This window comes from Calcarisporiella thermophila, assembly GCF_041956535.1.
Source record: "Calcarisporiella thermophila strain CBS 279.70 unplaced genomic scaffold VTP21scaffold_14, whole genome shotgun sequence".
Lineage (NCBI taxonomy): Eukaryota > Fungi > Calcarisporiellomycota > Calcarisporiellomycetes > Calcarisporiellales > Calcarisporiellaceae > Calcarisporiella > Calcarisporiella thermophila.
In genome coordinates, this window is record NW_027192204.1 from 272,523 (window position 1) to 298,098 (window position 25,576).

Below are 25,576 nucleotides of genomic sequence, written 5' to 3' on the forward strand. Positions count from 1 at the left end.
CTGAGTATCATTAAAGTTAACACCTTGTATTATGAGCTCACGCACACGAACTGCATCTCCTTCTACACAAGCATCATATAAATCATTATCATGTCGTTGTAATGAGCCTTCTTCCTGTGAGCCACGTAGAGAAAAAAAGGGTGAGAGTCAGCTAAAAGAGATTAGTGGTGAAGGACGAACTTGATTGAGATGTTCATTGCCATAATAGGGGTGCGATTCACCTGGGATAGGTGGTGTAACGAACTCCGGAATGACTGGAGGCGTACTAATGATGGCTGAAGTGTTGTTATTAGCTGAGATGGTTTTAAAATCTGTTGACATTTGATCAAGATCAAAAGTGGGAGCGGATTTGATCTAAGATCTAGGGGCTAACAATATTTAGAGAAAAAAAAAATGCTTTTTTATGTCAATAAAAACGAGAGTAGAGAGTGTTATATTGATATTTTTTAACCAAACATTTAAACTCTTAACATATGGATCGTAAGAAAACCAGTCAAGACTAAAAGACTTGAGATATTTTAGCGAGGATTCTGTAGCCAGACTTTGTACCGCTTCAAGGATCGTTGTAAATTAGAAAATGTGACGGTGAATCTGGAATAGACTTTATGCCATTTTTAAATATTTGTTATGGAAAAGCGCAAAAATACGACTTTATTATTACTGATCTTGCCAAGCTACGACTGTTAATGATGGAATGTGCGTTTTCAATTACAAGATTATTTCGTCGATTGTAAATTGGACTCGTTAATATACCATAATGGGGTTACGCTCGATGTTTACTCAGAGTGTTGTTGCAACCGAATTCTGCTAATATTAATACCTATTCTGGACGCATATAATGAGGTTCTCAGATTTGTCAGATGAAAAAGTGCTGAGAGGGTGGCAAAAAATCAAATTTCGAATTTTTCGAATTCTTCGCTATTCATTGGATATTATCCATATATTTCTTCAGTTAAGACGTCCTATAACGGCAGGTGTATTCCAGATATTCATGGTTTACTTTCATTTTAATCCTATACAGATTGCACAAAATGCTTGCAGCACACCTATTCCACATACTTAAGTGGATGGCGTTTTTATTATATTTTGATAATAATCACAAGTAGCTGATCTTAATATTATTTGTACTGTGTAAACCAAAATATTCAATGTTCAAATCAACAAATAGCATTATTTTGAAATAGAAAATAATAACAAAACGATTCTTTTTCATAAATATTGCGCCCATACGTAAAAAGGATCTGGTTTTGTCCTCAAGACAATTCAGACAGTAAGACCAATATCTCCACAGAGCTGGAAGGTATTCTGATAGATTGTCAAAGAGTTGCCTCAATCAGAATCTTAATCCACATGAGTAGCTCGATAAAACGTTCGGTGTAAGTTAAAACATAGCGGTCGAGTATGTGGATAAACATTCGGTCGACATTCAGCGTACTGGGATCAAAGTGCTCTAATTTAGTCCGCTGTGTAAGGTCAAATCCTGATGAATGTTGTGATATACTCTCCGCACCTAATCAAGAAAAAAGAATAAAGAAAATACATTCAGCTTAATAGAACCAAAAAATATAGCTTCTTTTACCATGTGCATAAATATGGATATATAGATATATAGATATAGATATAGATATAGATATAACAGCTATCTTCCAGCTTAATAGCCCAGAAAAATAATAAAAAAAAAAAATAGATTAAAGAGAAAAAGAAAGAAAGCAATAAAAATTATAAGTAGTATAGGCTTAGTCTCAATATAATTGAGTATACTACAATCTGGTGGAAGCAAAATTTTACTTACCATTTGGCGAGATGCCGAGTCGCTTCAAAAGTGCATAAGTACCAATTGCACCAACGAGCACCCCAAAAGAAAGCAAAGAAAAAGGCTATAGAAGTGTGCTTCGTTAGAATACAATGAAATTTGTTAAGTAATAGATATAATTTTAAACCTGCACAAATTTACGATTATCATCTGAGCTTTTTATTGTCGAATTACTTATTCTTTTTGACGTGCCGATCTCAACGAATTTACTAGCTGGACCAGAAAGGTCGTTCCCCAATTCGGTCGCTGAATCAATAGTCGATTCAATAGTAGAGATGTCATTGACGCCAGGTGCAGGTATTGTAGAGTACTTATTCTGAGTATTCTTTGCTGTGTTATTAGAATCGGCGTTTACTGATTTAGTTGGCTCCAGTGGATATATAGTAGATTTCTCCTGTTCAGGGTTAGGACAAGCAACTTTGCCTGCATTTGATACGGTATTGTTTGCAATGACGCCTGATATACGAAGGGCAGTTGGAGGTCGTGAACTATCGTCATCACTACTTTCAGGGTAGCATAACCACTCGGCCTCTTTAGATGAAGTAATTTGGCGGTTTCCGCTTAGAGGAGAAGGAGATTCCGAGAGGAAAGACCAACGCTTTCCACGCCCACTACTCAATCTTCCATCCCCTGCAAGTACTGCTTTAACTCGCTCTTTCACTCGCTCTTCCATTTGATATTCCAGTTCCCGATAACCTTTTTTCAGTTCGTTCTCTAAGACCCGTACTCGATCTTTTGCTTCCTCTGCGATTTTCATGAATTGTTCGGTTTCTGCAAGCGAATTACGAAGTGACAATCGTGACTGTGCTAGTTCTTGTTTTAGACGCTCATTCTCTTGCTCTGTTACTCCCTTTGCCTCCAAGAGATTTGCATTATCAGTAATTTGAGTTTTCAGTTGAGCATTCTCTTTGACCAATTTGACAATTGACTCTTCATGAGATTTTGTCCTTGCCACTAATTCTCTCTTAGCAAGTTGGAGCTCCTTTTCAAGGCTCGAAAAATTCCGTCGTGTGACCTGAAGCTCGTCTTCAATAGTCTGAGCATTTTGGAGCATAACTTCTTGAAGTTGGCATTTTTGCTTCAATATTTCTAACTGGGAGCGCAAATCATTAATTTGACGGACAAGCTCAGGGACTTTATCGCTATCTTGGTGCTGTCAATTTAAAAAAAAAATTAAACCCACGTTTGGTTGCAGATAAAATAAAACAATACTCATTACATGTATTCCGATGCTACCGCTCTGGATTGCTTGCTGAAGGTCTGCTAGAACATGGTTTATTTGTTTGAGTTGAGTTGAAAATTCTTGCGAGTTTAAAAGTTCAGTCTAAATTGTAAATTTGGACCAAAATTATTAAGGTTTATCTTGAAATACTTTTGTTCGTCAATACCTGCAGACGAGTCAGTATAACATCTGCACTAAAGCCTCTGGAAGATATATCAGAGTGATCGCCGTTGCTTTATAAAAAGTGGATGAAAAATAAAAAACGATTAATAAATATTTTGTTGAACTATTGAATTAAAATAGATGTATACTTTCTGTTTGCCGCCGAAGCAGTTAAATCTTTAAATGTTGCATCATCCATTTGACTAAGTGGGCCATTAAATATAATGGCTTGAGCAGAGACTTTCTGATATAATACAACTAACAAAAGGGCATAAAAATAAATCATTGGATTAAATATATATAAATCTCGCAATTACCTTCATCATCGTTCAGAATATCAATACCGAAATCGATCAGATCTCGGTCATGCAGCACTACCGGCCTACTTTCTGTGCCTTCAGCGCTCAAGCGCTCGCCATTAACAAATGTACCGTTGCTAGATTTGATGTCTTTGAGATAAGTCTTTACCCGAAATAATAAATAAAGTAATAAACTCTTAATAACATGTTAACCTATCAAAGAAAAAAGGATATAAATACCTGAGTACCATCATACCATATTTCTGCATGGTTGCGCGATAATACTCTATTCTCAAAATAACCATTTGTAGTGGAGGGTGCTGTTCTTGATGAAGTCGAGCGGCCAATTTTTAAGCGAGAGTTTTCTTGTAGCTCCAGGGTTTTTGTCGCAAAAGACCCATTGAGAGATAATAATATTAACGTCACCGAGGAAGCAGGGGTTTTCAGTGTCGAAGATAAATGATCAGATGTTGAAATGGATGGAGATGGGATTGATTGATCTGTAATGCCACTACTTTCATTAACTATGCGAGGACTAGCACTTCGCTTTATCGTAGAAGATTCTGTATGAATGAGTTAAGGTAAATAATTTTGGTGTCGGCAGAAAAAGTATAGAAAAAGGATCGTAATATTAAAATGCATTTGTTCAACTTACGCGACGAGATGTTGCCATCGATATTACTTGTTTCACCTATAGAGGTTGAAGGTGATTCCATCATAACATCGATCATTAATAAAAATAATACGGCAAAGTTTAGGAAGTTTTTATTAATCTATTCGCATGTAAAAGTGCAACAAATAAAAGGGATATGTAATAGACAAGAGGCAACACGAATAGAGAAACCAAATTTGGAAGAATCCAGTCAGTCTAAAAAAGCTTTTCGGATCAAATGTTTATTTTTTCACAATCAATTATTTTTCTTATTTTCCTTTTGGATCTGATCAAATAATGGGAGTTCCTGCCCTCTTCAGGTAATCGGTGTTATGTGCAAGTTTTCCAATTATTTTTTTAACATGATTGTATTTGTAGATGGCTCTCTGATAAATATGAGAAAATCGTAATCCCAGTTGTTGAAGAGGCTCCAAAGAAGGTCGATGATGTAGAAATACCCATTGATATATCGAAGCCAAATCCAAATGGGATGGAGTTCGATAATCTCTATCTCGATATGAATGGAATTATTCATCCATGTTGTCATCCTGAAGGAAAGGTTAGTATAATTAATTGAAAGTTATTTTGAAGATTTAATTCTTATGCTTATTAATTATATTAGCCTGCCCCGGAAACTGAAGATGATATGATGGTCGAGATCTTCAAATACATGGATAGAATTGTAAACATGATTCGTCCGCGAAAAGTCTTATATTTGGCAATTGGTAGCAGCATTCAATTTACTTTAATAAAGGTTGGCCTAATTATGCACAATAACTTATTAGATGGGGTTGCTCCACGAGCAAAAATGAATCAACAACGATCAAGACGATTTCGTGCTGCACAGGTAGCCAAAATCCAGATGGAAGAAGATGAAAAAATTCGAAAGCAAATTGAAGGTATGAATCTCTTTTATCTTACAAATTGCTTTTCTATTGTTAATCTACTCTACTATATAGAAAGCGGTCATTTTATCGCGAAAAAAGAAAAGAAAGAATTTGATAGTAATTGCATCACTCCAGGTAATCTATTTCACGAATATCCTAAAGTTCTCACCTGATACTATAAATTTTTAATATAAAAAAACAGGAACACCATTTATGGCACACCTCGCTACTTCCCTTCGCTACCATGTCGCTTATAAATTAAATACGGACCCCGGATGGAAAAATGTAAACTGCTTATTCTTCCTTTTTTCTAGTTCTTCAAAAATAATGTATCATTCTACAGTTAAAAGTTATTTTGTCTGACGCAAATGTACCTGGAGAAGGAGAGCATAAGATTATGAACTACATTCGGGCCCAGCGCACTTGTCCTGAGCATGACCCAAATACAAGCCATGTCATATATGGATTGGTACTTACATCTTTTTAGTTACTTTGCTGATTCTTGATAACTCATATCACACTTGCCTCTAGGATGCAGATCTAATTATGTTAGCTCTTGCTACACATGAGCCGCATTTCAAAGTTTTACGTGAAGACGTCTTTTTTAAGGAGGGCAAAGTTGTGCATTGTAGGATTTGTGGACAAAAGGGGCATTATGCAGAAAATTGTACTGGAGCAGCAAAAGAAAAAAATGGCGAATACGATGAAAAAGGGGAAGGCGATGTACAAAAGCCATTTATTTTCCTTGATGTTGGCATTCTGCGAGAGTATCTCGAAATCGAATTAAGTACCGAGCATCAACCTTTTCCATTCGATTTGGAGCGGGCGATTGATGACTGGGTTTTTCTTTGCTTTTTTGTGGGCAATGACTTCCTCCCTCATTTACCATCTCTTGAAATTCGTGAAGGCGCAATTGACACCCTTATTACCTTATGGAAAAAATCGCTTCCATTAATGGGGGGGTACATGACAAATAATGGAAATGTAAGTAAACTCTAATACAACTATCATAAACTTTTTTGCTAATATATCTAGTAGATTGATCTCAAAAAGGTACAGTACATTGTGCAGGAGCTTGGGTCCATGGAAGATGAGATTTTTATAAATCGAAAAGAGCGTATGTTATATATAGTTCAAGATACAAATATCCTATACACACCTTACTAAATTTTCATATCCTATTACTATAGGTGAAGAAAGGATTGAACGGGCGAATAAACGTCGCAAGCTGCGTGAAGAAGCTAATAATAACTATGTCACACTTGAGGCAACTGCAGATATCTCACAGACCTACAGAGTTACCAACTTTTCTGAAGCTTCAGCAGCTCCAGTGAAAGGTACTGGACATATCGGAGCGCTCTCTAACCACGATGTTGTTACAAATCGAGCAGCACTTCGAATGGCGAATATGAATGCCGCTCAACTACTTAAGGCTGAACTAGCTACCTCAACCGAGACCAGTATTAATGAAACTCTTACTACAGATACGAAAGAAGAGAACACAAATATCGTTGCCGGTGTAAAACGGAAATCGGTCGAGCATGACCTTGAAAAACCCAGCGAAGAGGAAGATATAGAAGAGGACACTAAAGATGAGGAGGTTGAGGTTGAGGAAGTTGAGGAGGAAGCATTTGGAATTGTGAATAGCACGCCTATTAAGCCTCTCCCTAAGAATCCCGAACGTGTTCAGGATCAAGTGGACAATGTTCGCCTATGGGAACCAGGATTCAAAGAACGCTATTATCGCGATAAATTCGGTGTCGAACTAAATGATTATGAATTTCGACGTAAAATTGTACATAGCTACGTTGAGGGTCTATGCTGGGTACTTAAATATTATTATCAGGGCTGTCCGTCTTGGAAATGGTATTACGCTTACCATTATGCGCCATTTGCATCTGATTTTGTCGATATTGGCAATATCGAAATCAACTTCGAGTTGGGTGAACCTTTCCGCCCTCTGGAACAACTTATGGGTGTGCTTCCTGCTGCAAGTCGAGACCACTTACCACCAGCATTCCATTCCCTCATGTGCGATCCGGAATCTGAGATAATCGATTTTTATCCTGAAGATTTTAAACTTGATTTAAATGGGAAGAAATTCGATTGGCAAGCTGTAGTCATATTGCCATTTATTGAGGAACATCGTTTTTTGAAAGCTCTGGAGCAACAATATCCTAAACTTACCGATGAAGAGATAATGCGAAATACGCTAGGAAAAGAGATCCTGATATTCAGTGAAAACAATAAGCTCTATGACTCGCTCTCACTGCTCTACACTCGCCGTAATGATGACCAAAAAGTCAAGCTAAATCCTCATCACAGCAATCACATGTCCGGATATGCTTCTCGTGATCCAAATTGTATCCCCCGCAGCACTCTACCATCTCCACTCCCAAACAATAATTTGCCAGATATCGTCAACGATAAGTCCTTAAGGTAATAACTCCTTTTAATTATTTGTATAAGGATGCTTAATTTTTTCAATTTTATCTAGTGTCATCTATGAACTGCCCGAAGTTGATTCTTCAAAATTTGTGACTTCTCTATTGAAAGGCGTCAAATTGAAACCAAGGGTACTAACGCCGGAAGATGTTTATCTGGTACGTACTGGGCGAAATAATCGACGAGGGCGTGGGAGAGGCCACGGAGGATACAGACCTCAAGAATTACGCTCGCAGCGGGATACGGAATCAAGAGATAATAGCTACCCATCTCTTCCAAGGGGACAGTATGATAGATCTCCTAATAGTCCATATGGTGCTGATCGTGATAATTATTCGACCTATGACAATCGTAGAAGCCGCTCCGATTATGATAGCCGTAGAAACTATACTGACTACAGCGATCGTAGAAATTATTCAGAATTTGATACACGACAAAACTACAGTGGACATTTTCGCCGTGATGGTCCTGGTAGCTATGGTGGATACGAGCAAGGCTACAGCCATCGCCAAAATTATGAAGAACGCCGACATACCCCTAACTACAGTGCACGCTCATCTGTCGGTTATGGTTCTTATCGCCCGGCTTATGGAGAATCTACCAATCATGGCCGATCTAATCAGCTTTCATCATCGGGGCCTCTACGGGGAAGCGGCAGGAGCTCATACGACAAACCTCAAAGACAATCTTACGCTGGATCTACCAGTGGTCCTCCACATGATCCCTACCATGGATACTCGGGGTACTCTCCTTACGGTTACCCAGCGCAAGGGAGTAGTGGAAGTGGTAGATATGGATATTCTCCATCCTCGTCTCCTCCTCAAAGAGGTCATCCCCCGCGTACTTTTGGGGGTCGCCCTCCTCCCTCGCAACATCATAGCGGTCCTCCACAATCCAGGCATGGCGGCCAAGGAAATGCTCCTCGTCCTCGCTACCGTTGATTTGAATGATCTCGGTAGAATTCAGACATATTTGTATTGCAATGTGATAGATGTCGCCAATTAGTAAAAATTCATAGTTTTGTATTTACTGTTTATAGCCATATGCTTAAAACACTATACATGAAGTAAACTATATAAAAAAATTTTTTTCTATTGAAACGTTAATTATTACCCCAAACTGTGAAAAAGAGAATCTAAGCTAAGCAGGAAACAAAAAGCTCAAGAATGCCAAAATTATGCAGTAGTAACCCAAACTAAAACAATCAATTTAGAAAGATTTGAAGGATACGACTAAATTTAAGTGTGAAGTTGCTTCTGTACAAGATATTCACTAGGAAGGGCAGCTCGAACTCTGCACATAAGTTCAAGCTCGTATTGTGAAGCTAATATACTTCCTTGTACATGTAAATTTCGGATTCGTTCAAGAAGTCGCGAACGAAGTTTAGCGTTCTCAAAGAGCATTAATGCTGCCATATCATATCGGCGCGAACTAACGAAGGAATCATAATGTTGCAGCAACTTATCCCCTTCTATGTATACAATTGGTGAATCTGCCATTGCGGTTCCCGCTGAAGAGGAAGCAGAAGCGCAATGTGATCCTTCAGCTTCGTCATTTTTTCCCTTCCTAAACAGGTGTAAGATCCCCATTCTTCTATCCTCACCAAGTACATTCCAATCAAACCCCTAGAAAAATCAAAAAAGTTGTCTTCAAATGAATATAAAATATCTAATTCAACCGAGTGTGAATCGAACCTTTTGATAGTCACCCACATCTTCTAATGCCAATAGGCTACAAGGATGTAAATCTTCCAATACTAACATTTTTTTTCGTGGTGACGAGAGAGCATTATCCATCTCATCATAATGACAATCAGCATACTTTCGTTTTCGCTTGCCACATGCGCGACACACGCATTTCTCCTTACAGCATTTACAAGTCCATTCACGCAACAGCATTAAATCATACATTTTTTCGCCATGAAAGCGAAATAAACAACTGAAACAGAATGAACTATTGCAATTTGAATACTTGCAGGGAAGCAGTTTCCAGCACTGTAAGGGGCTTTTAAATACAACATTACAATGGTGGCAACAAAGGCTTTTCTAATCGAAGTGAAATCAGAATTAGATTAGACGTCTCGCTACGACGCATTTGACTAGAGGAATACAGTGATATAACTCACAGGAATACATCCGAGATTATTTCGATTCAACATAAGCAAATAAGCAGCGGAAGCTATACTTCGCTTCTCTTTATCCAATGGGGGACTATAATGTAAAATAGACGAATAAAACTTATTTTAAAATAATAGGTATTAACTCTGGCATATATAATTACCCTTTGAACCAGGTATCTACTAGTGGTGTAAATGCATCACCTAACCGTTGTGTGATAAATTCACATCCATTATAGTAATCAATAGCGTCACGACGAAGTTTAAGAAGATCTCGCATATGGACTTGTTCACACAAAATCATTGAAAGTGGGTGATGACAGCTTCTTCCAGTCAAATAGCACTCAAGACAGAGATCATAGCCAGCATCATTAACAGGGGATCCAATACTAATGGATGTGCTAATTGGATTATCGTTTTCGTGGTAAAGACTTGCTGATGTGCCATCATTATTTCTTCCAAAAGATTCAGGTATACAGAGCGGACAATAGAAAAAGCGATTCCACAAGTCACATTTACAAAAATCGCAAGATCTCGTATGTTGATCACTACAAAATTCGATCGTGTGCCGCAAATTCGCATAAACGTCCTCTTCGAGCCATTCGTCCTTGACCAGGCCTTCATAAAGTCGAAATATTGATAGAAATTGACTTGAAAACTCAATAATATCTAGTTCAGTGAGCAAGGATGGACAGTTCAGTTGTCTGACCCAGTGGGTTAGAGTAAAATAAATGATTGTCTTGATACGATATTGCTCAGAGCGGCCAATTCTGAAGAAATGCAACAATATTTATATATACCAAGTAATATTTTAAAGTGTGTCATATTGGACAATACCTCCGATAAATAGGTAGAGTTTCATTAATAGCATACTGCAGCGTTTCAGGGACTATACGATTCCACGATATCTTAATGGTACATCCTCCTCTATTAATAACCTGAAAAACGTATAAGTCCAGGTACAATGAAAGAAAAAAAGATCAAAGTGTAGATCACACCTGGTGAGCAGAATTAGGCGGAACAATCACCAGATCACCGAGCCTTTGCTCGATCAGAAAAATATCGAAATTAGCCTTATAAAGTTCATCAACTCCAGCAAGGTAATCCTCCGCATCAATATCTCTGTTGAGAGATTGCCAGAGTTCAGCAACCCGCTCTCTATCAGCACTTTTGGCCAAAAACCAAATTGAATATGCACCTAGTTAACGATATAAAGCATCAAAGATAGTTATACTATAGATTGCGCTTTTATGATTACCGTCATCAGTATGAACCATAAGATTATGTCCCAGAGCACTACACATGTCTTTGTGACCAGGAGTGCTTTGTAATCCGAAAAATTAGCTCTCACCCAAATCAGGAATCAAAATCAACTATACCTTGAACCTTCAGCTCCAATATAGATCATGAGGTTAGGTGTACGCAACTCAGGTGGAACCAATGCTATAGTAAATATAATAGAAGATATTATAATCATACAATGTTAAGAAATGTATACTTTATAGAGTTACAGAAGAGATCCGCCTTATTAGAGGGCAAAAGATGATGAGGCAGAATGGAAGATAATGCTTCAGACCACAACCCAGGACATGCAATATCCTTCCCGTAGAGTTTACGTTGTAAATGCATCTCTTCTGTTCCACTGACCTCCTTCTCATCCGATAAGTCTCTACTAATGGCTTCGATATAACTTATGAATTCTTGCATAGACATTATCTCATCTCTACATGTATTGATATCACGTATTTCAACTATATAATAAACAGAAATTATTACTAATCTTCAAATATAGATGAGATGGAACATACCAAAGCCTCTAAAACTCTCCTTCAAAAACTCTAGCGAAAAAAGTCTATCTTTCCACTCAGCTCGCTTATTCCAGTTACTTATAACAAGCGGTAGACCTCCAATAATGCAGTGTTGCTGAATTTCTTTATATAGGCAATATTCACCGTGAATTCCATCGAAATCATTTGAATTTATTCGTTTTGCAGCCTTAAATGGTGATCCCATAGCAAGCAAACTGTTGATTGTGGGCCAGTTATTAACGGCTTTTACTGCTTCTAAAGAAGATAAAGTAATATAATATCTTTCGCTAGTAACATCTATCATCGCTGGCTAAAATGTAGATAAGTCGAATGAACACGTTATGCACATTATTCTCTGGAGGATGGTGTTGAAATATACGGTTAAGATTCGTGAAGCCCGAATTAAGCAGCTAGATCCGACTTTATTTTGCCTCAATCTATCTCACTTATAATAGGCACGTAAGTCCATCAACTTCGGTCGACCGTCTAGTTTTATGCTTGAAGTTGCTAAAACAAGAGTCTGGGTTTAGTGAAGAAATCAAATGTTCAAATGCTATTGCGAGAAAACACTAAAAACATAAAATTAAGCTTATAAAGAGTACCAGCAAGGGTAGTGATGGCTACAAGTGAACAAGAAATAATGCGCAGAGAAGATATTCATGTATCAGCAGGATGCTGGAGAAACTGATTGCAATTTCAATATTTTTCGACCAAGTTAGAGAATTTTAAATCGAACGCGCCACATCCTTTATTGTAGAGATCGTATCTCCACATTACTTAGGATAGGGGTTATATTAAATTTTGTCCAAGGCCAAAATTACTTCCGATTTTTAAGCAATTGCATTACAGTATTTGATAGAACTAGAGTGAAGCTTAGTTCTACTTGGATTTATTGTATTAAACATTAAGCGAGAACTAATGGCCTCATATAAGTGTAAATACAGAGAATATATTTGCAAAATAATTAATTATGAAATAGGACGAGAAATCATCCAGCTCTCAAGAATGTTGTTCTCAATACCTACGCTAAATCATTCTTTTATGTCTAATATAACTGCTTTTTTGTTGTTGAGTAATACTAGCAATTTATATATATTTCATTAATTAAAATAATAAGTTGGATCTAAGAATTTAATGTACAGAAATATTACACCACAACTAAGGTTATCTTTCCATCCCAGCGCCGCATCAATCGGCTCATGTATCTCTCCTTTAATTCCACACCAACTTTTTTCTTTCCTTCCTCACCAGGGAAATACCATATTAATCTAAATATTGAAGGAAGTTCCCGTCCCTGAGATGCAAAACGATGCCTGATCGCCATATTTAACTGAGAGAGGCTAGTTGTTCGCAATACCCGAAGTTGAACAATTGAGTCAGGATCCAGGACAACACGCAAGAGTACGGATGGCTCAAGCGGCATTATTGTAGAGTCGGCTGGGGGTGCACGAGGGGAAGGATACTTGTTGGGTGATTGATGCGACTCAAGTGTAGAGAATATGCCAAGTCCGATATCAGAAACAGAAGCACAAGAGGGCGATGGGGGAGGTGTGAGGAAGTCATTTTGCATAGGATTTTGGCTTGAAGAACGGGCGTACTTTAACTGTCTGAAATCAAACTTGTAAGGAGACGGAGAGTTAGGTTGTGAGAGAGGAGGACTGATCGTGGAGGACTTTGCTGAGCTCACTATAGAGCGCATACGGGATGAATAAAATAGTTCACCCAGTTTCGATTGACTATTGCTACGAGTATGTGAGGGTATAAGCAAACTCTGTGTACGTTTGGGCAGGTTTGGAGATGCACTTGATGTTTTGGCAGTCGCTTCTAGAGTCGAGGGAGAGCGCAGTAAGCGGAATCGACTGCTTGAGTTAGTAACAGCATTTGGTTGGATCTGGATTTCTTCGTCAGTTGCACGCTTTTGAAAGAAACTATTGACACAATCTGATAGATAAATGAATGGCCCGAGCCGAAAGAGTTGTTTTACGAAACGATCTAATTCTTCACAACGAGTGGCATGCTGCTTTGCTAGGAGGAAGGGGGCCAAGCGAGCACGGAGGGGAGTGGTTCTATTCTTAACCAAGCTTGGGGCCGTCCCCCTAAGTTCCTGATTAACCCATTCAACTATGTCATTATTGTACTTTTTGTGAATTTCGGCTGTCAACTTAAATGATAATTCAGCGAACTCTTCGTAGGTTCGATAGATTGTGTACGCATTGTCGGCTGGTATGTACGGAATAACCTCAATACAATAGTAGATAGTCTCAGCATATTTTTTGTAGGCAGCGACATGTGCGTTGACAGTGAGCGGCTTAATCCTCTGTAATTCTGCTGAGTTTGCTGCCATTGTGCATGACTGAGGCTCTGAATACGTAGACAACATATCTCCAACAGATAAATTGATAAATAAAAAAAGCGTATCAATAAATTAATATCGTATATATAACACTTTCAGGTGTGCACAAGATATCAGCGAGATGCATCTAAACGCTGATCAAGATCTGCTCATATAATGAACTCATTGATATAAAAATAATTAACGCATTGATAAAATTAATCATTTGCAAATTTTCAAAGTGGAGCCCAAAATTCAAGGGAGATATCTTATATAACTCTTTAATTTCATCCAAGAGCACCAAATCATACTTGAATTTGAGACGTGGCCCGTGTGAAATTAACAAGGAACAAATCAATTCTTGATGATATGAATCTCAAACCTAGCCGCTTCAAAAAGACTATTACAAAGCAAATTACCCATCCTTATTCGTATAGCGAAGTCTTGCAGGAGGTTGCTGCCTTTACGCAATATACTCTCATTTTTAGCAGACTAATTCACAGCCTCGGTTTTTTCCATTGACTCACCTTCAGTCTTTCGAGAACAACGATGTAATATCCATTAATTAAACTCTGACTCTGTTCATGAACTGAAATATCCAAATTGTGAAATTCTAATTTTGTATAAGTCGAGCGATCGAAGCTCGGGAATAGGATATGTACTAATTTAGCCCTGTGTTTGCTATCGGTTGAAAAGATTTCAGCTTGATATAGTTCAGCGTCACGAAGCTTGGTAGTCAGAATTTTATTAATTTAACCAAGGATCTTTACTGAAAAGTATCCTACCCTGTTAAAAAAGGTAAGCTGGCTTCCACGTCAGAATCCCCCAGGCAGTGCTCCTTGCTTACCTTAAAGAGGGAGAAAGGAAGGAAGGGAGGAAGGTAGAAAAAGGAAAATAGGAGTTGTGCGCAAAAAGGGAAAAAAAATTAAAGGTATTTGGAGTAAGACAGGGCAGATGAAACTGCTTTGTAAGTATAGCATTAAATATGTTATTTGTCCCGTTACCACGACTTGCTTAATAAAACAAAGCTATGGCTCTCCTTAAAAAAGCATCTAAGCAATCTCCAATTGCACTGTGCCAGGAATAAAGTGCACCATATGTGCTGCTCAAGCACTGCTTGATTGAACCATAGTCCATGAGATTTCCTTTTCTTAGCACAATTCCATTCCTTTTCCATTTTTAGGCCAATCAAATGGCTAGAGAAAGGGCCGAATCTTGTACGATTCCGTTTAGGTATCTTGTGCGTTCTGATACCTGTTGGTCCAGGTATCAACATCATCCTCTTCAAAGAGTGCCAAAAATGCCGTGCCATACCTGTATCATCCTAGCAAATGGCGACATTCCGCGTATTGAAACAGAAATTAAAGCAAGTTTTGGACTTTATTTCTTTATGAGATGTCTATGCTGAATATAATGTCCATTCAGAGTAAATACAGCAAAGATTTGCTCAACCTTCGAGGAGTGCCGAAATCTCTCCTTCCTATTTCCGGACGGCCAGCACTGTCCTGGTTCGCTTCTACTGCCAAAAAGTTATTTGGAAATGAAATTTATGTAGTAGCAAATGCTCACACGTAAATATGATTGTATACAAAAAAGAAGCTTTCCGACTCGTAATGTTCTGAGATGAATTGTAGATTCCAGCACTACCAGAGATGGGCAATGTCGAATGGAATCAACCGAAGGAATGTGATCAATAACGGTGCTACATTAATTGGTGACCCGTAGGTGTTATTATAATTCAAAAAATATTCATTGCTCATTGATTTTCTTGTATTACCAGTTCGCAATCAGCTACCCACCTAGAGGACATCCTTCTGGTGAAACGAGTTAAAAATATCAGAGGTCCCGTATTTATTGTTATAGCCGACATCCTTCTCGATCCTAATATTGAGCATTATTGGCTAAGTGAGGCAGTTGTCGAGGATAGAGATCGTATCATTTGTTATGCAAAGGATACCACACAGAATGCAGACATTATACCCTACGCATCACAATCCTACAAGGATACCCCGGAAGACCTGCCCATTGCTTTTGTCCTTACTCAGGCAAGTTCGGAGAAAATTGCGGATTATATAGAGTCACAGTATCAGCGTGGGGACGAGGGATGTGAAGAAGTATTAACTATCCCACATCAACGGGCTATAGTCAAATTCTTCCAACAAGAATCACCTACTGTGGTCTATACAACAATGGATGAGCGATTGACCACTTGGTCTCACCCAGATATAGGATTGGATGATTATCAAATACACTGGCGAACTGCTCTGCAAACTCCACAATCAGCTAGTGACGACAATCATTCAAGCTCTCCAATAATTACACGTTCGAATGCTAGAATTGGTTTGCTCGGCAATCCTTCCGATGGATTCTATGGCAAAACTATATCTGTTCTCATTTCCAACTTTTGGACCGAAGTAACTCTCATACCCCGTGAGGATGAGCAGATCAAAATCGTACCTAACCCGCTCTCGGACCCCCATCATTTTCCATCTCTAGAGGCATTATCAATAATTTCTCAGGCAGATGGATATGAGACTGGCGATCGTTTATTACAAGCAACGTGCAAGGTTTTTTATGAATATTGCCTACAGAAAGAAATCACACTTCATAAAAGGGGATTTTCAGTGTTATTTGAGACAAATATCCCAAGACAAGTCGGGCTTGCTGGTTCTTCAGCCATTATTACTGCTTTTTGGAAAGCACTAATGGCTTATTATGGTGTTGAACGCAAAAGTATCCCTATCGAAATCCAGCCATCTCTTATATTGAGCGTAGAGCAAAATGAGCTAGGCATTGCGGCTGGCTTGCAGGATCGAGTTATCCAAACTTATGGTGGAGCTGTATTTATGGATTTCGATAAAGAGATGCTGGAGCGCATAGGACACGGTCGCTATGAGAAGATTAATATTGCAGAATTACCCGAGCTATGGATGGCTTATGTAGCTGACCCATCGGACTCAGGAAAAATTCATAATAATGTTAAGGCTCGATGGATGCGTGGCGATAAGGACGTTCGTGAAGCGATGACCCAGTTTGCGTCATTTGCGGAAAAAGGACTCGAGGTATTGCACAATGGAGACAAGTCAGCACTTGCAAGACTCATGCGTGAAAATTTTGCGCTAAGACGAAAGATATATGGCGATGAAGCACTTGGGAAAGCCAATTTACGAATGATCGAAATTTTTGAGAAATATGGGTGCGCGGCTAAATTTACTGGAAGTGGCGGAGCAGTGGTCGCGTTTTGGGAAGTGAATGGCGAAGGAAAAGAAGAGCAGGAGCGGGAGCGCGTAAAGAAATCATTAAAGCGCGATCTGAGTGATGAAGGGTTTGTGTTTGTTGTGGTGCAGTATATGGAATAGAGGTAGAATTCAGACCAGACTCTATAATAATATTTATTCAACAATTTTGAAATAAACGAAAAAGTTATTTTACCACAATTATTGGTAATATATATATAAAATAAAAAGTGTATCTAAGAATAAGGCTCAGTTAACATCCAAAGAGTAAGAGTATAATGGTGAATGTGTAGTGGCAGTTGGAGGAAGAAATCTACAATATTTTGACAATAAACGAAAAAAGTTGAGACCACTTGTGAAGATTGAGCCCATTGAGAAAAAAGCTTTAGAGCTACGATGACCCCCCCGAATTAGTATTTGCTTGGGTCTGCTGTTCTTTCTTTTGGAGTTCTTTCAATTCCATTTCGTAGCGCTCTTTTGCTCTGACCACCTTTGATTGTAAATAGAATGATCCTCCTGATGATGAATCATTGACTTTGAAGAGATGATCGTATTTCTTTGTAATCTCCTCTAGTGTGGAATTGCGGTTTACATTTAGGATCTGGCATGCCTCTTCGAAGGACATGCCAGTCTTTCGCGTAAGTGCATCCGCCGAAGTTTTTCCAGCTGCAGCTCCGGCCGCACCACCTCGGGCCGCATCTATAATCAATAGAGAGAGGAATTAATCTAAATTGCCGATCCGAAATTAGAAGAACGGAGACGATATATACTTGCTGCTGCTTGTTTATATGCCTCGATAAATGCACGGCCCACTACCTGAGTACCCATTACGATAATCTGTGCAAGTAATCTAGCAGCCTATTTATATATCAGTGAATTTTTTATTCTAATACAAAATGGCACTCAGCAATAGCAATGACTAACCATGATTAGTCTTGTATAAGTTTTTTTTCTCTCTATTATTTTAAATATTCAAAATAAAATGGAAGGCAAACTGCTAAATTGTAACTTTTTGCGATCAATACAATATTGGAAGAGGATATGAGAATCTTAAAATCCTATTGTGACTGCTACAAACAATGTGACGATACTCATAAATGCAGGTTTTGACATGCCAAGTATTGAAAGATAAAGTCAAGATTAACCTTTTTTTAAAAATTTGTAAAGATTGTAAGGAGATGGAAATAAAAGAAGGGCATAGCAATAGACGAAGAAAAATTACTGGGGGGAAATATAAAAGATAAAGGGCGGGTGTATAATATTAAGAAAAAATGCACAGAGGACAAAAATACGTGAGCAGTATTCAGTTTTAGAAAGAGAGAAATAAATGAAAGATTATATAAAAAAAAATTGCATAAAAATAGTAGGAAAAAAATTCATTAATAGGTAGTGAAAATCACAATGTATAAAAATAAGAAAATTATTTTGTTCATTTAGGGTTAGTGCTAATAGGATGGAGCATGAGGTAGAGATGGGAGTAAGGGTGAGAAAGGTAGAGAGGTACTATGAGTTAAGCCTTTTTATCCCCTCCGTTATCGGCTCTAATCGCCAATTTTTGTTGCGCAAGCGCAGAAAGGTCTATCTCCTCTCTAGATGATGTCTCTGCTAACTCAAGCGAATCTTCATATTCTTCAATAGATGTAGCGGAATGCGCAGCTCCTTGCACTTGCACTGAAGGTGGATATTCATAATATCCAATTGCAGGTGAAATAACACCACCTGATGTTCCGATCCCAAGTACTGTTTCAGGTGTGAGCGGTTCGGGGATAACCCGCCCATATCCTTGCGTTGCTTTCCACATTCGACGCTTAACAACTTGATCCTTTAGCTTCTTCTGTGCTGCAGAGTCAGCAAAGCGTGCTTGAAGTGGAGCTGAAGCACCTGATAATGTGACCCCGCTGTATTTTTGAATAATGGCATCCGCTGACTGACGATCGACCATTCTAACAAAAAATAAGTGTAAGGATAATGGTCGGAATAAAAATGTTATTACGTAGCCACTTTACCTTGCAAAGCCAACTCCACGACTAACATTTGTCACCGGGTCGCGCATAATTTTGATTGAAGTTGTCTTGTACGGGTGGAGCAGCTCCTCAAGTTTCTAATTAAGAAAATAAAAATATGTCATCTACGTCTCGGAGTTGCACATAAGGGTACCTACAGATTCATCCATATCAAGTGGCAAATTAGATAAATAAATATTAGTAGTGGAATGGTCTTGGAGACTCTTCAACCGCATGCTGAATGAATCCTATTCAGTAGAACCAATGTTATTGGCCCCAGCCACACTTGAGGATATACATAAAATATATAAAATAATTACTCTTGCAAAGGACACTTGGAAACCCATTTGTGACAGCGCTTCTATTGCACGATCTGCTTCTTCCTTTGTCTCATACATCACAAATCCGTATCCTTTACATACACCAGTTTGTTGATCAATCATCGCTTTAGAAGATGTGATATTTCCATAGCTTTCAAATTATGAACCCAATAATGGTGTGAGATTAATATTTGAATACCATCAAAAACAAGACTTACACTGCACACATTGTTTGCAGAGAATCATCGCTGGTGGTAGGTGGCAATCCCCGAATATAAATATTAGTCATGTGAGCCTGTGACTGTGTCATAATTGGCTGTAACTGTTGTGGCCTTTGGTGAACATGTGTTCCTTGATGAGGAAATTGGATAGTATGACGTCTATTTCCCGGAACTGTCCATATTATGTGATGCAACGGGGGCGAAAGTGGGGGGGAACCTGGATGCGCGAGATAGCGAGCCTGCTGAGGGGGTGAGGAAGGGGCAGACGCAATATGCGCGAAAGTAGCGAGAGAGGGTGAAGCAGGGACATTTGGGTTGTAGGCACCGGGATGATAGTAGGGCTGCAGAGAAGGAGAGTGAACAGCTGGTCCTGTGGGGGGGGTATGAGGTGCGGACTGTGGGTAATATGATGTGGGATTTCCAGGCGAATAATAAACCGGCTGTGGAATAAAGTTAGGAGATTGCGGCGGCAGAGGTGGGCTCATTGAACTATAAGCAACGCCAGGGGCTGCCGCAGCCGTGGGGTAATAAGAGACATGGTGAAATTGTGGTGGGTAGATACTATAGTTATAGGCGATGTGATAAGTTGAAGGATCATTAGGATCATATCCTGCAGATAGCGCAGCTTGGTAGGCATCATTCCCCGACAACATCTCAGAGACTTGTCTAGCATTCTTATTCTCCTCCAAAATATCTGTGGCGCCAATTGGATGTTCCGTGATAGTATTCTGTTGATCGGTCGCCAATCGTTCCATAAGAATAATCTATTCAATAATTTTAAAAATGCTATTGAGATGACCGCCACAATACAAGGGTTATATAATGGATAATTGCTTCAAAGTCTGGGAAAAAGCTTTAAGACTGAAACTTACCTGGTTCTTAAGGTTGGGGACTCAATCTAAGTAGTTGAGAAGACGCGTATCAATTCAAGTCGAAGAAGGCTGTTGCAAAAGGGATTACTTATTGCAAGATTTTTGAAAAGTTCGGTAATTTTGTATCACTTACTGAAGCTCTTAGCTCTAAGTACTTCTCCGAGTAAAACGGTAGGGGGAGGGAGAAAATATAAAGAGATTGTCCCCGAGGAATCTTTGGGGAAAAAGAAAAAGAAAGTGTGATGATGAACGGAAAAAAAAAGGAAGGAAAAAATGGGAAGAGTAAGAGGAAAGATTGAGATTGACGATGTGTAACACTATTCCGTGATCGAGCTAGTCAATAAAGAAACCTGCTATTTACCTAGATACTGTAATCAGTATATATAAAATAATTGAATCTGAACTCGTGGCATTCACTTACTTAAGCAGCAGGCGGCTTTTAACTCCATTAAACATTCAGTAGAAGAATGAAATGAAAAATTCACTCCATCACACATCCGCTCTACCATATTACATACATTCTATACACTTTAGCTAATTAGTCATTGGTTGCACTTCCTTACACGTAGATATCCATGCACGAATCTTAACACATTTTGGTTACTCTATTATGTCGTTTTAGATAACAATCATATTGTTTACATTTTTGTTTAATCATTTTTTTTCTTTATATTCCTGCCTATACCTTTTTCCTGTTAACATTTAATTACCCAATTCGATCTATAATTTTTAACTTTGTGACTGCCCTTGTGATTTTATATTGCCACACTTTTCATCTTTAGGAGCAGTGAGATGAAATAGAACAAATGGTATCTCCAAATTCCAACGAGAAGCTCCGTCCACGATCATCTGGATCGATTCAACGACTATCACTTGGCGATACCTTGCGCCTTTCAATCTCCCATTTTGGGGCTGGCCTTAAAGATGCGTTTGCATTCCCAGCAAGCCTATTAGTAGTTTATGGGTAAGTTTCCCATGGAGTCATCCATAAATTATATCATAAACTAGGCTACTCTCTTACTTACTTTTATTTTAAATTATAAACTTTTTTCTCTCTTATATTTTTAGCTCAAAAACCATTCAGACTGCATTTTTTAAATGCGTTGTCCTCAACGGTATACTTTTCCTTGGAAGTATGGTGCTTTTCAACGCGCTATTAGATCCAGCCACAGACATATTGGCGAATTTTATGAAACGTCAAGATGGTACTCTCCCAGAGTCCATACGGAATGGAATGACTATTGTCTACCATGTAATCTTTTACTCTGTTTTATTTATTTAGTACATAATTTTTCTAATTATTTGATTTTAGGTGTTTTGGCTCTATCCTCTATATCTGACGAGTTTAATGGTAAATTCGATATGGTACCAACAGATATCCAACCGTGCGTATCGTATGATCACCGGTAAGGCACCTATAACTCAACAAGACAGGTAGAAATATTTAATATTTTGAAGAGAATACATCTTGTTAATAATGTTTGCTACGTGTGATAGAATGACAAAAAACGTCGCCACAAACATATATCGTGGCCTCATCTACATATTTTATCTCTCTTTCGCCACGATAATATTTTCCGCACCTATTGTGGGTCCATTAGTGTCATTTTTACTATTTTGCTGGTTTTGCGCTTTTTACAGCTTCGAGTATGCTCCCCATCTTTAATGATTTTAAAGTTATCAACGGAATTTATTCTAAAATTATCTAGGTTCCGATGGGTAAACCAGGGCTGGAACATTGATCAATGTATGGATTATTTTGAAGAGCACTGGGCCTATATGGCAGGTTTCGGTAAAATCGTTACTTCTATTTCAATTCAACATCTATGATAATAATATTGTTATTCAGGCTTCCCACCCACTTTAGTTTCTTTCTTTTTTTCGCAGCTTGTGAATGCTGGCATATTTGCCTTGGTTTTTCCTCTGGTATTAGTTGAATCATATTTACAGTTTGTTTCCAATATTGATCTTATTCAAACCTATTTAGTATGTGATCATGGCTACCCGAGCTACTGCCCTTCCGCGTCATTCTCAGCAGATTCGAAATTCCATTTGGATTCCGCACCGACTTTCAATATTCTACCTTTCAAAGAAGTCTACCAGAATTACTATACAAACAGTAAAATATATGCTTGGGTCGCGTCCTGCTTCATAGCTTTTATTTTCTTTTTCAATGAGCGCCTATGAAGGAAGAAAGTATTTCAAATCCACATTGCAAAGAATAAGGCGATATGCAGGAGGTTGAGAAGAGTACCGGTTTCATTGATTTCATTGATTAATATTTTTGATATTACGATTTCTTGATATTTGCAACATGCAACCATGAAGAACTTTTTTTTTCTAAACATCTTGATAAATTTCTTGTCCATTACCCCATAACTTAATAAATTAAATGCTTATTATTTGCTCTACGGAAAAGTTTATTTTGTCAGTCCACTGAAAGTAATTCTTCGACCTCTTCAACTCGGCGCAAAACGATCCCGGAAATTTCGTATTCATTCAAGGGATTTTCTATGGCTTCACAAATGCGTCGGTAAGTTTCAAGGAACATGCGAATAGCATGTTGAGTAGTTTTGCGAGCAAGACGCGCATGAGCCAAACACGAAAGGCGGAAGCTAAGGTCTACACTTGCCGTGCAAAGAAAAGCATCGAGCTGGGAGAGGATGGAGGCGAGGGAGGATGAGTCTAGACCGGGAAGTTGGGAAAGAGGAGTCTAGAAAAGCAAAAAATGAGATCGGAGCATTCTATTGAAACATTCAACATATTCAACATACGTCCGCATTTTTTGTATCTAGAGCCTCAACCATGGGTGAGAGTCCGGATTGCTTTAATAATGACGCGTGCTATATTAAGGGAAGTGTAAACATGTCAAATATTTTAGGTGATAAATATATTGTCATTCACGGATTCTCTACCAGTTCATTAACCAAGAGCTCAATGTGACCATCTATTTGCGATTCAATGAATGCCGACCGTGAATTTGTAAATGGGTATAGAGTCAATACAGACTGCACACTTTGCAAACAATTCACAATGTAGATAGCATGATCAAAGCTTGACAGACTTCCAGAGCCCATCTCGCACATCTGCAGTAGTGGATCTAGGATGCTGTCAAGCGAGGTACTAAATTCAGCGTCATCACTCTGAGCATCAATCATCGAAGAATTATGGGAGGCCATGATCTCCTTGAGTTGTAGAATAGTTTCCTTAACAGCCGGGGGTGGAGAAAGGTTAGGTCCGGGTGCCTTTAGTAAAATTAATAGTTAGATTATGAATTATGAATTATTAAAAAAATAAAAAATAAAAACCTCGACATTTCGAAGCATATGCGTGGCACGTGCGTTCAAAGTATTGGTGAAAACGCGGAAAGAATCCCGTGTGATCCTAGTGTACAGAAAAAGTAATAAGAAAGCATTGTTATGGCTCTTCATTTATTAAAATTAATATATACTCTTCTAATGTCTCCGAGAGCTGTGCCTCTGTTCCAAAAACGTTTCTAACGGTAATGGTATAAAACTGGATAAGTTTTGAAATACGGTAGGCGGTGATTGCGCCCAACTCAGAAAGTAAGACTTGCTCGACCCGGTTCTATGTAAAAGTCACATGCGTTTGAGAAGAGTGCCAGATACAACTATATTTTCTTTTTATATACTTTTAGGGGGCGGCACGATGCCTCCATGATCTTGTCAAGTAGCTCGGGAATCAGATGCTCAGGATCTGCGACTGTTACAGGCGAACCATGATCAGTTATTTCCTTAGTTTCACTAAGCGTTTCTTGCAATTTTCTTGAGGATTCTGATTGGAAATATCCAGTTAAGCTTAGTGCTCAATACATAACCTGAAAATGTATTTTACTCTTTGTAGAAACTCCAAACAATCCTTCCAATACTTCTCGTTCCCCTACCAAAGACTGGTGTATCCATGCCAACATGTCGCCGATATAACGCAGAGGATCATGGGCGTGCAATTCAATTGGTCGCGGCATTCCTCCTGGTCCACCACGAGTCAGCGCATCAATAAACGCACGGAGGATTGCATTTTTACGAATTTGAACCAGCTCGTCGAGACATGATCTATAATTGTATGAATATTTTCAATAGGGTCTAATGCGAATTTACTTTTAAAATATAGGCGGCGTACTGGAATAAAACGGGGCGCTGTTTAAGTGCTTGCATTGCACTCCGGAGAGCAGCACTTGCCTCAAGAAAATCCCGATTCAACGAACGGCATTCTTGCTGTGTCCACCGGTAGAGTTTATCATAGGCATTTTCTTGGTATATTGACATAGATTCCATAATTTCAATGCTTTAAGTCCAATATATAAATAAGTTTATGCTATATAGGATATATGTTTAATTCCATACCCAGCCCGCTGGTTCTCTGTGATAAGCAAAGCCTGACAATCGTTGTTGATCTGCTCCAAATGTTGCAGAGCACCGAAAAAACGAGAATCAACGACAGAGCCCGAGGATAGTATTGCAATTTCATCTTCTGAAAGGGTAAAATGAGAAAGGAAGGTATCTATTATCCTGCGGCGCGTGTCACAAGACTTTCTAATATTGTAAGCGTCGTAAGTTATTAACTGAATTAAATGTAAAAGCGAAGAAAAAGCAACCTTTCTTTTTTCAATTTATCTGTTTTCTCAAGCATACTTGACGTTTTTATACTAGCTTCGTTAAGTCTACGTTCCATTTCTGAACAACATTCCGCCATTTCCGTCACTTCTGCCTCTAAAGAAGATAGTTGCTAAAAATAAAATACAGGAGTGTTAGGAATGGTTACTCTAAAAAGAAAGGCAAACATCCGGACCTTTATGACCAATTCAAACATTCCTAAAAAATCTCTGTTCACTTCCGTTACTCTTCGTTCGATTTGTCCGCGTAGATTCTGTCGCGTCGCCAAATCTTGCGGACAAATCTCGGCGAGAGCCTCTAGAGCGGAGTTGATATGCTCATCGTCAAAAGATGAGGAAAGAATTTTATTTAGTTTGATAGAGAGTGGTTTACTACTACCACCGCTACCCCCCGATCCGAGGGGAATTGAAGATGGAACTATAGTTTGAACGTCATCTTCCATCGTTTTTAATTTGTACAGAATAGAGTCGTCTAAAAGACCTATTTTAACACGTTGAGCTGCGGAATAATTGCAAGTCACTTCATTATGCTTTGTTAGAAATTGCTTTCTCTTA

At 38.6% G+C, this 25,576-nt stretch overlaps 9 protein-coding genes across 9 annotated transcripts; 3 read left to right on the forward strand and 6 right to left on the reverse strand.

The window, feature by feature from the left end:
• Positions 1–1,316: 1,316 nt before the first annotated feature.
• On the reverse strand, positions 1,317–4,227 carry VTP21DRAFT_2384 (uncharacterized protein; the record flags this gene model as incomplete). The annotated part of the gene is made up of 9 exons (XM_069392571.1): positions 1,317–1,510; positions 1,793–1,877; positions 1,941–2,966; positions 3,033–3,137; positions 3,202–3,268; positions 3,347–3,455; positions 3,515–3,659; positions 3,737–4,059; positions 4,152–4,227. The coding sequence occupies 9 exons, from the start codon at positions 4,225–4,227 to the stop codon at positions 1,317–1,319; spliced, it is 2,130 nt and encodes a 709-aa protein (XP_069250273.1).
• Positions 4,228–4,445: 218 nt separating this feature from the next.
• VTP21DRAFT_2385 (uncharacterized protein) lies at positions 4,446–8,421 on the forward strand (the record flags this gene model as incomplete). Its single annotated transcript, XM_069392572.1, has 11 exons — positions 4,446–4,468; positions 4,527–4,707; positions 4,771–4,873; positions 4,934–5,047; positions 5,108–5,170; positions 5,238–5,320; positions 5,379–5,504; positions 5,567–6,019; positions 6,074–6,152; positions 6,226–7,474; positions 7,533–8,421. 11 exons carry the CDS (start codon positions 4,446–4,448, stop codon positions 8,419–8,421), a joined length of 3,363 nt encoding a protein of 1,120 aa, XP_069250274.1.
• A 297-nt stretch (positions 8,422–8,718) lies between these two features.
• VTP21DRAFT_2386 (uncharacterized protein) lies at positions 8,719–11,609 on the reverse strand (the record flags this gene model as incomplete). The annotated part of the gene is made up of 10 exons (XM_069392573.1): positions 8,719–9,105; positions 9,175–9,525; positions 9,606–9,690; positions 9,761–10,366; positions 10,434–10,534; positions 10,595–10,794; positions 10,855–10,919; positions 10,976–11,039; positions 11,108–11,347; positions 11,405–11,609. 10 exons carry the CDS (start codon positions 11,607–11,609, stop codon positions 8,719–8,721), a joined length of 2,304 nt encoding a protein of 767 aa, XP_069250275.1.
• Positions 11,610–12,551: 942 nt separating this feature from the next.
• VTP21DRAFT_2387 (uncharacterized protein) lies at positions 12,552–13,748 on the reverse strand (the record flags this gene model as incomplete). Its single annotated transcript, XM_069392574.1, has 1 exon — positions 12,552–13,748. The coding sequence occupies one exon, from the start codon at positions 13,746–13,748 to the stop codon at positions 12,552–12,554; it is 1,197 nt and encodes a 398-aa protein (XP_069250276.1).
• A 1,180-nt stretch (positions 13,749–14,928) lies between these two features.
• VTP21DRAFT_2388 (uncharacterized protein) lies at positions 14,929–17,095 on the forward strand (the record flags this gene model as incomplete). Its single annotated transcript, XM_069392575.1, has 4 exons — positions 14,929–15,102; positions 15,162–15,307; positions 15,371–15,457; positions 15,517–17,095. The coding sequence occupies 4 exons, from the start codon at positions 14,929–14,931 to the stop codon at positions 17,093–17,095; spliced, it is 1,986 nt and encodes a 661-aa protein (XP_069250277.1).
• A 268-nt stretch (positions 17,096–17,363) lies between these two features.
• VTP21DRAFT_2389 (uncharacterized protein) lies at positions 17,364–17,899 on the reverse strand (the record flags this gene model as incomplete). Its single annotated transcript, XM_069392576.1, has 3 exons — positions 17,364–17,671; positions 17,743–17,830; positions 17,897–17,899. The coding sequence occupies 3 exons, from the start codon at positions 17,897–17,899 to the stop codon at positions 17,364–17,366; spliced, it is 399 nt and encodes a 132-aa protein (XP_069250278.1).
• Positions 17,900–18,482: 583 nt separating this feature from the next.
• Positions 18,483–20,271, reverse strand: VTP21DRAFT_2390 (uncharacterized protein; the record flags this gene model as incomplete). Its single annotated transcript, XM_069392578.1, has 5 exons — positions 18,483–18,915; positions 18,979–19,073; positions 19,134–19,223; positions 19,296–19,446; positions 19,514–20,271. 5 exons carry the CDS (start codon positions 20,269–20,271, stop codon positions 18,483–18,485), a joined length of 1,527 nt encoding a protein of 508 aa, XP_069250279.1.
• Positions 20,272–21,194: 923 nt separating this feature from the next.
• On the forward strand, positions 21,195–22,543 carry VTP21DRAFT_2391 (uncharacterized protein; the record flags this gene model as incomplete). Its single annotated transcript, XM_069392579.1, has 7 exons — positions 21,195–21,352; positions 21,457–21,640; positions 21,701–21,822; positions 21,886–22,035; positions 22,098–22,180; positions 22,238–22,314; positions 22,376–22,543. The coding sequence occupies 7 exons, from the start codon at positions 21,195–21,197 to the stop codon at positions 22,541–22,543; spliced, it is 942 nt and encodes a 313-aa protein (XP_069250280.1).
• Positions 22,544–22,816: 273 nt separating this feature from the next.
• VTP21DRAFT_2392 (uncharacterized protein) lies at positions 22,817–25,464 on the reverse strand (the record flags this gene model as incomplete). The annotated part of the gene is made up of 11 exons (XM_069392580.1): positions 22,817–23,101; positions 23,163–23,231; positions 23,304–23,633; positions 23,697–23,772; positions 23,840–23,976; positions 24,041–24,183; positions 24,244–24,461; positions 24,529–24,693; positions 24,753–24,941; positions 25,004–25,134; positions 25,198–25,464. 11 exons carry the CDS (start codon positions 25,462–25,464, stop codon positions 22,817–22,819), a joined length of 2,010 nt encoding a protein of 669 aa, XP_069250281.1.
• Positions 25,465–25,576: the final 112 nt, after the last annotated feature.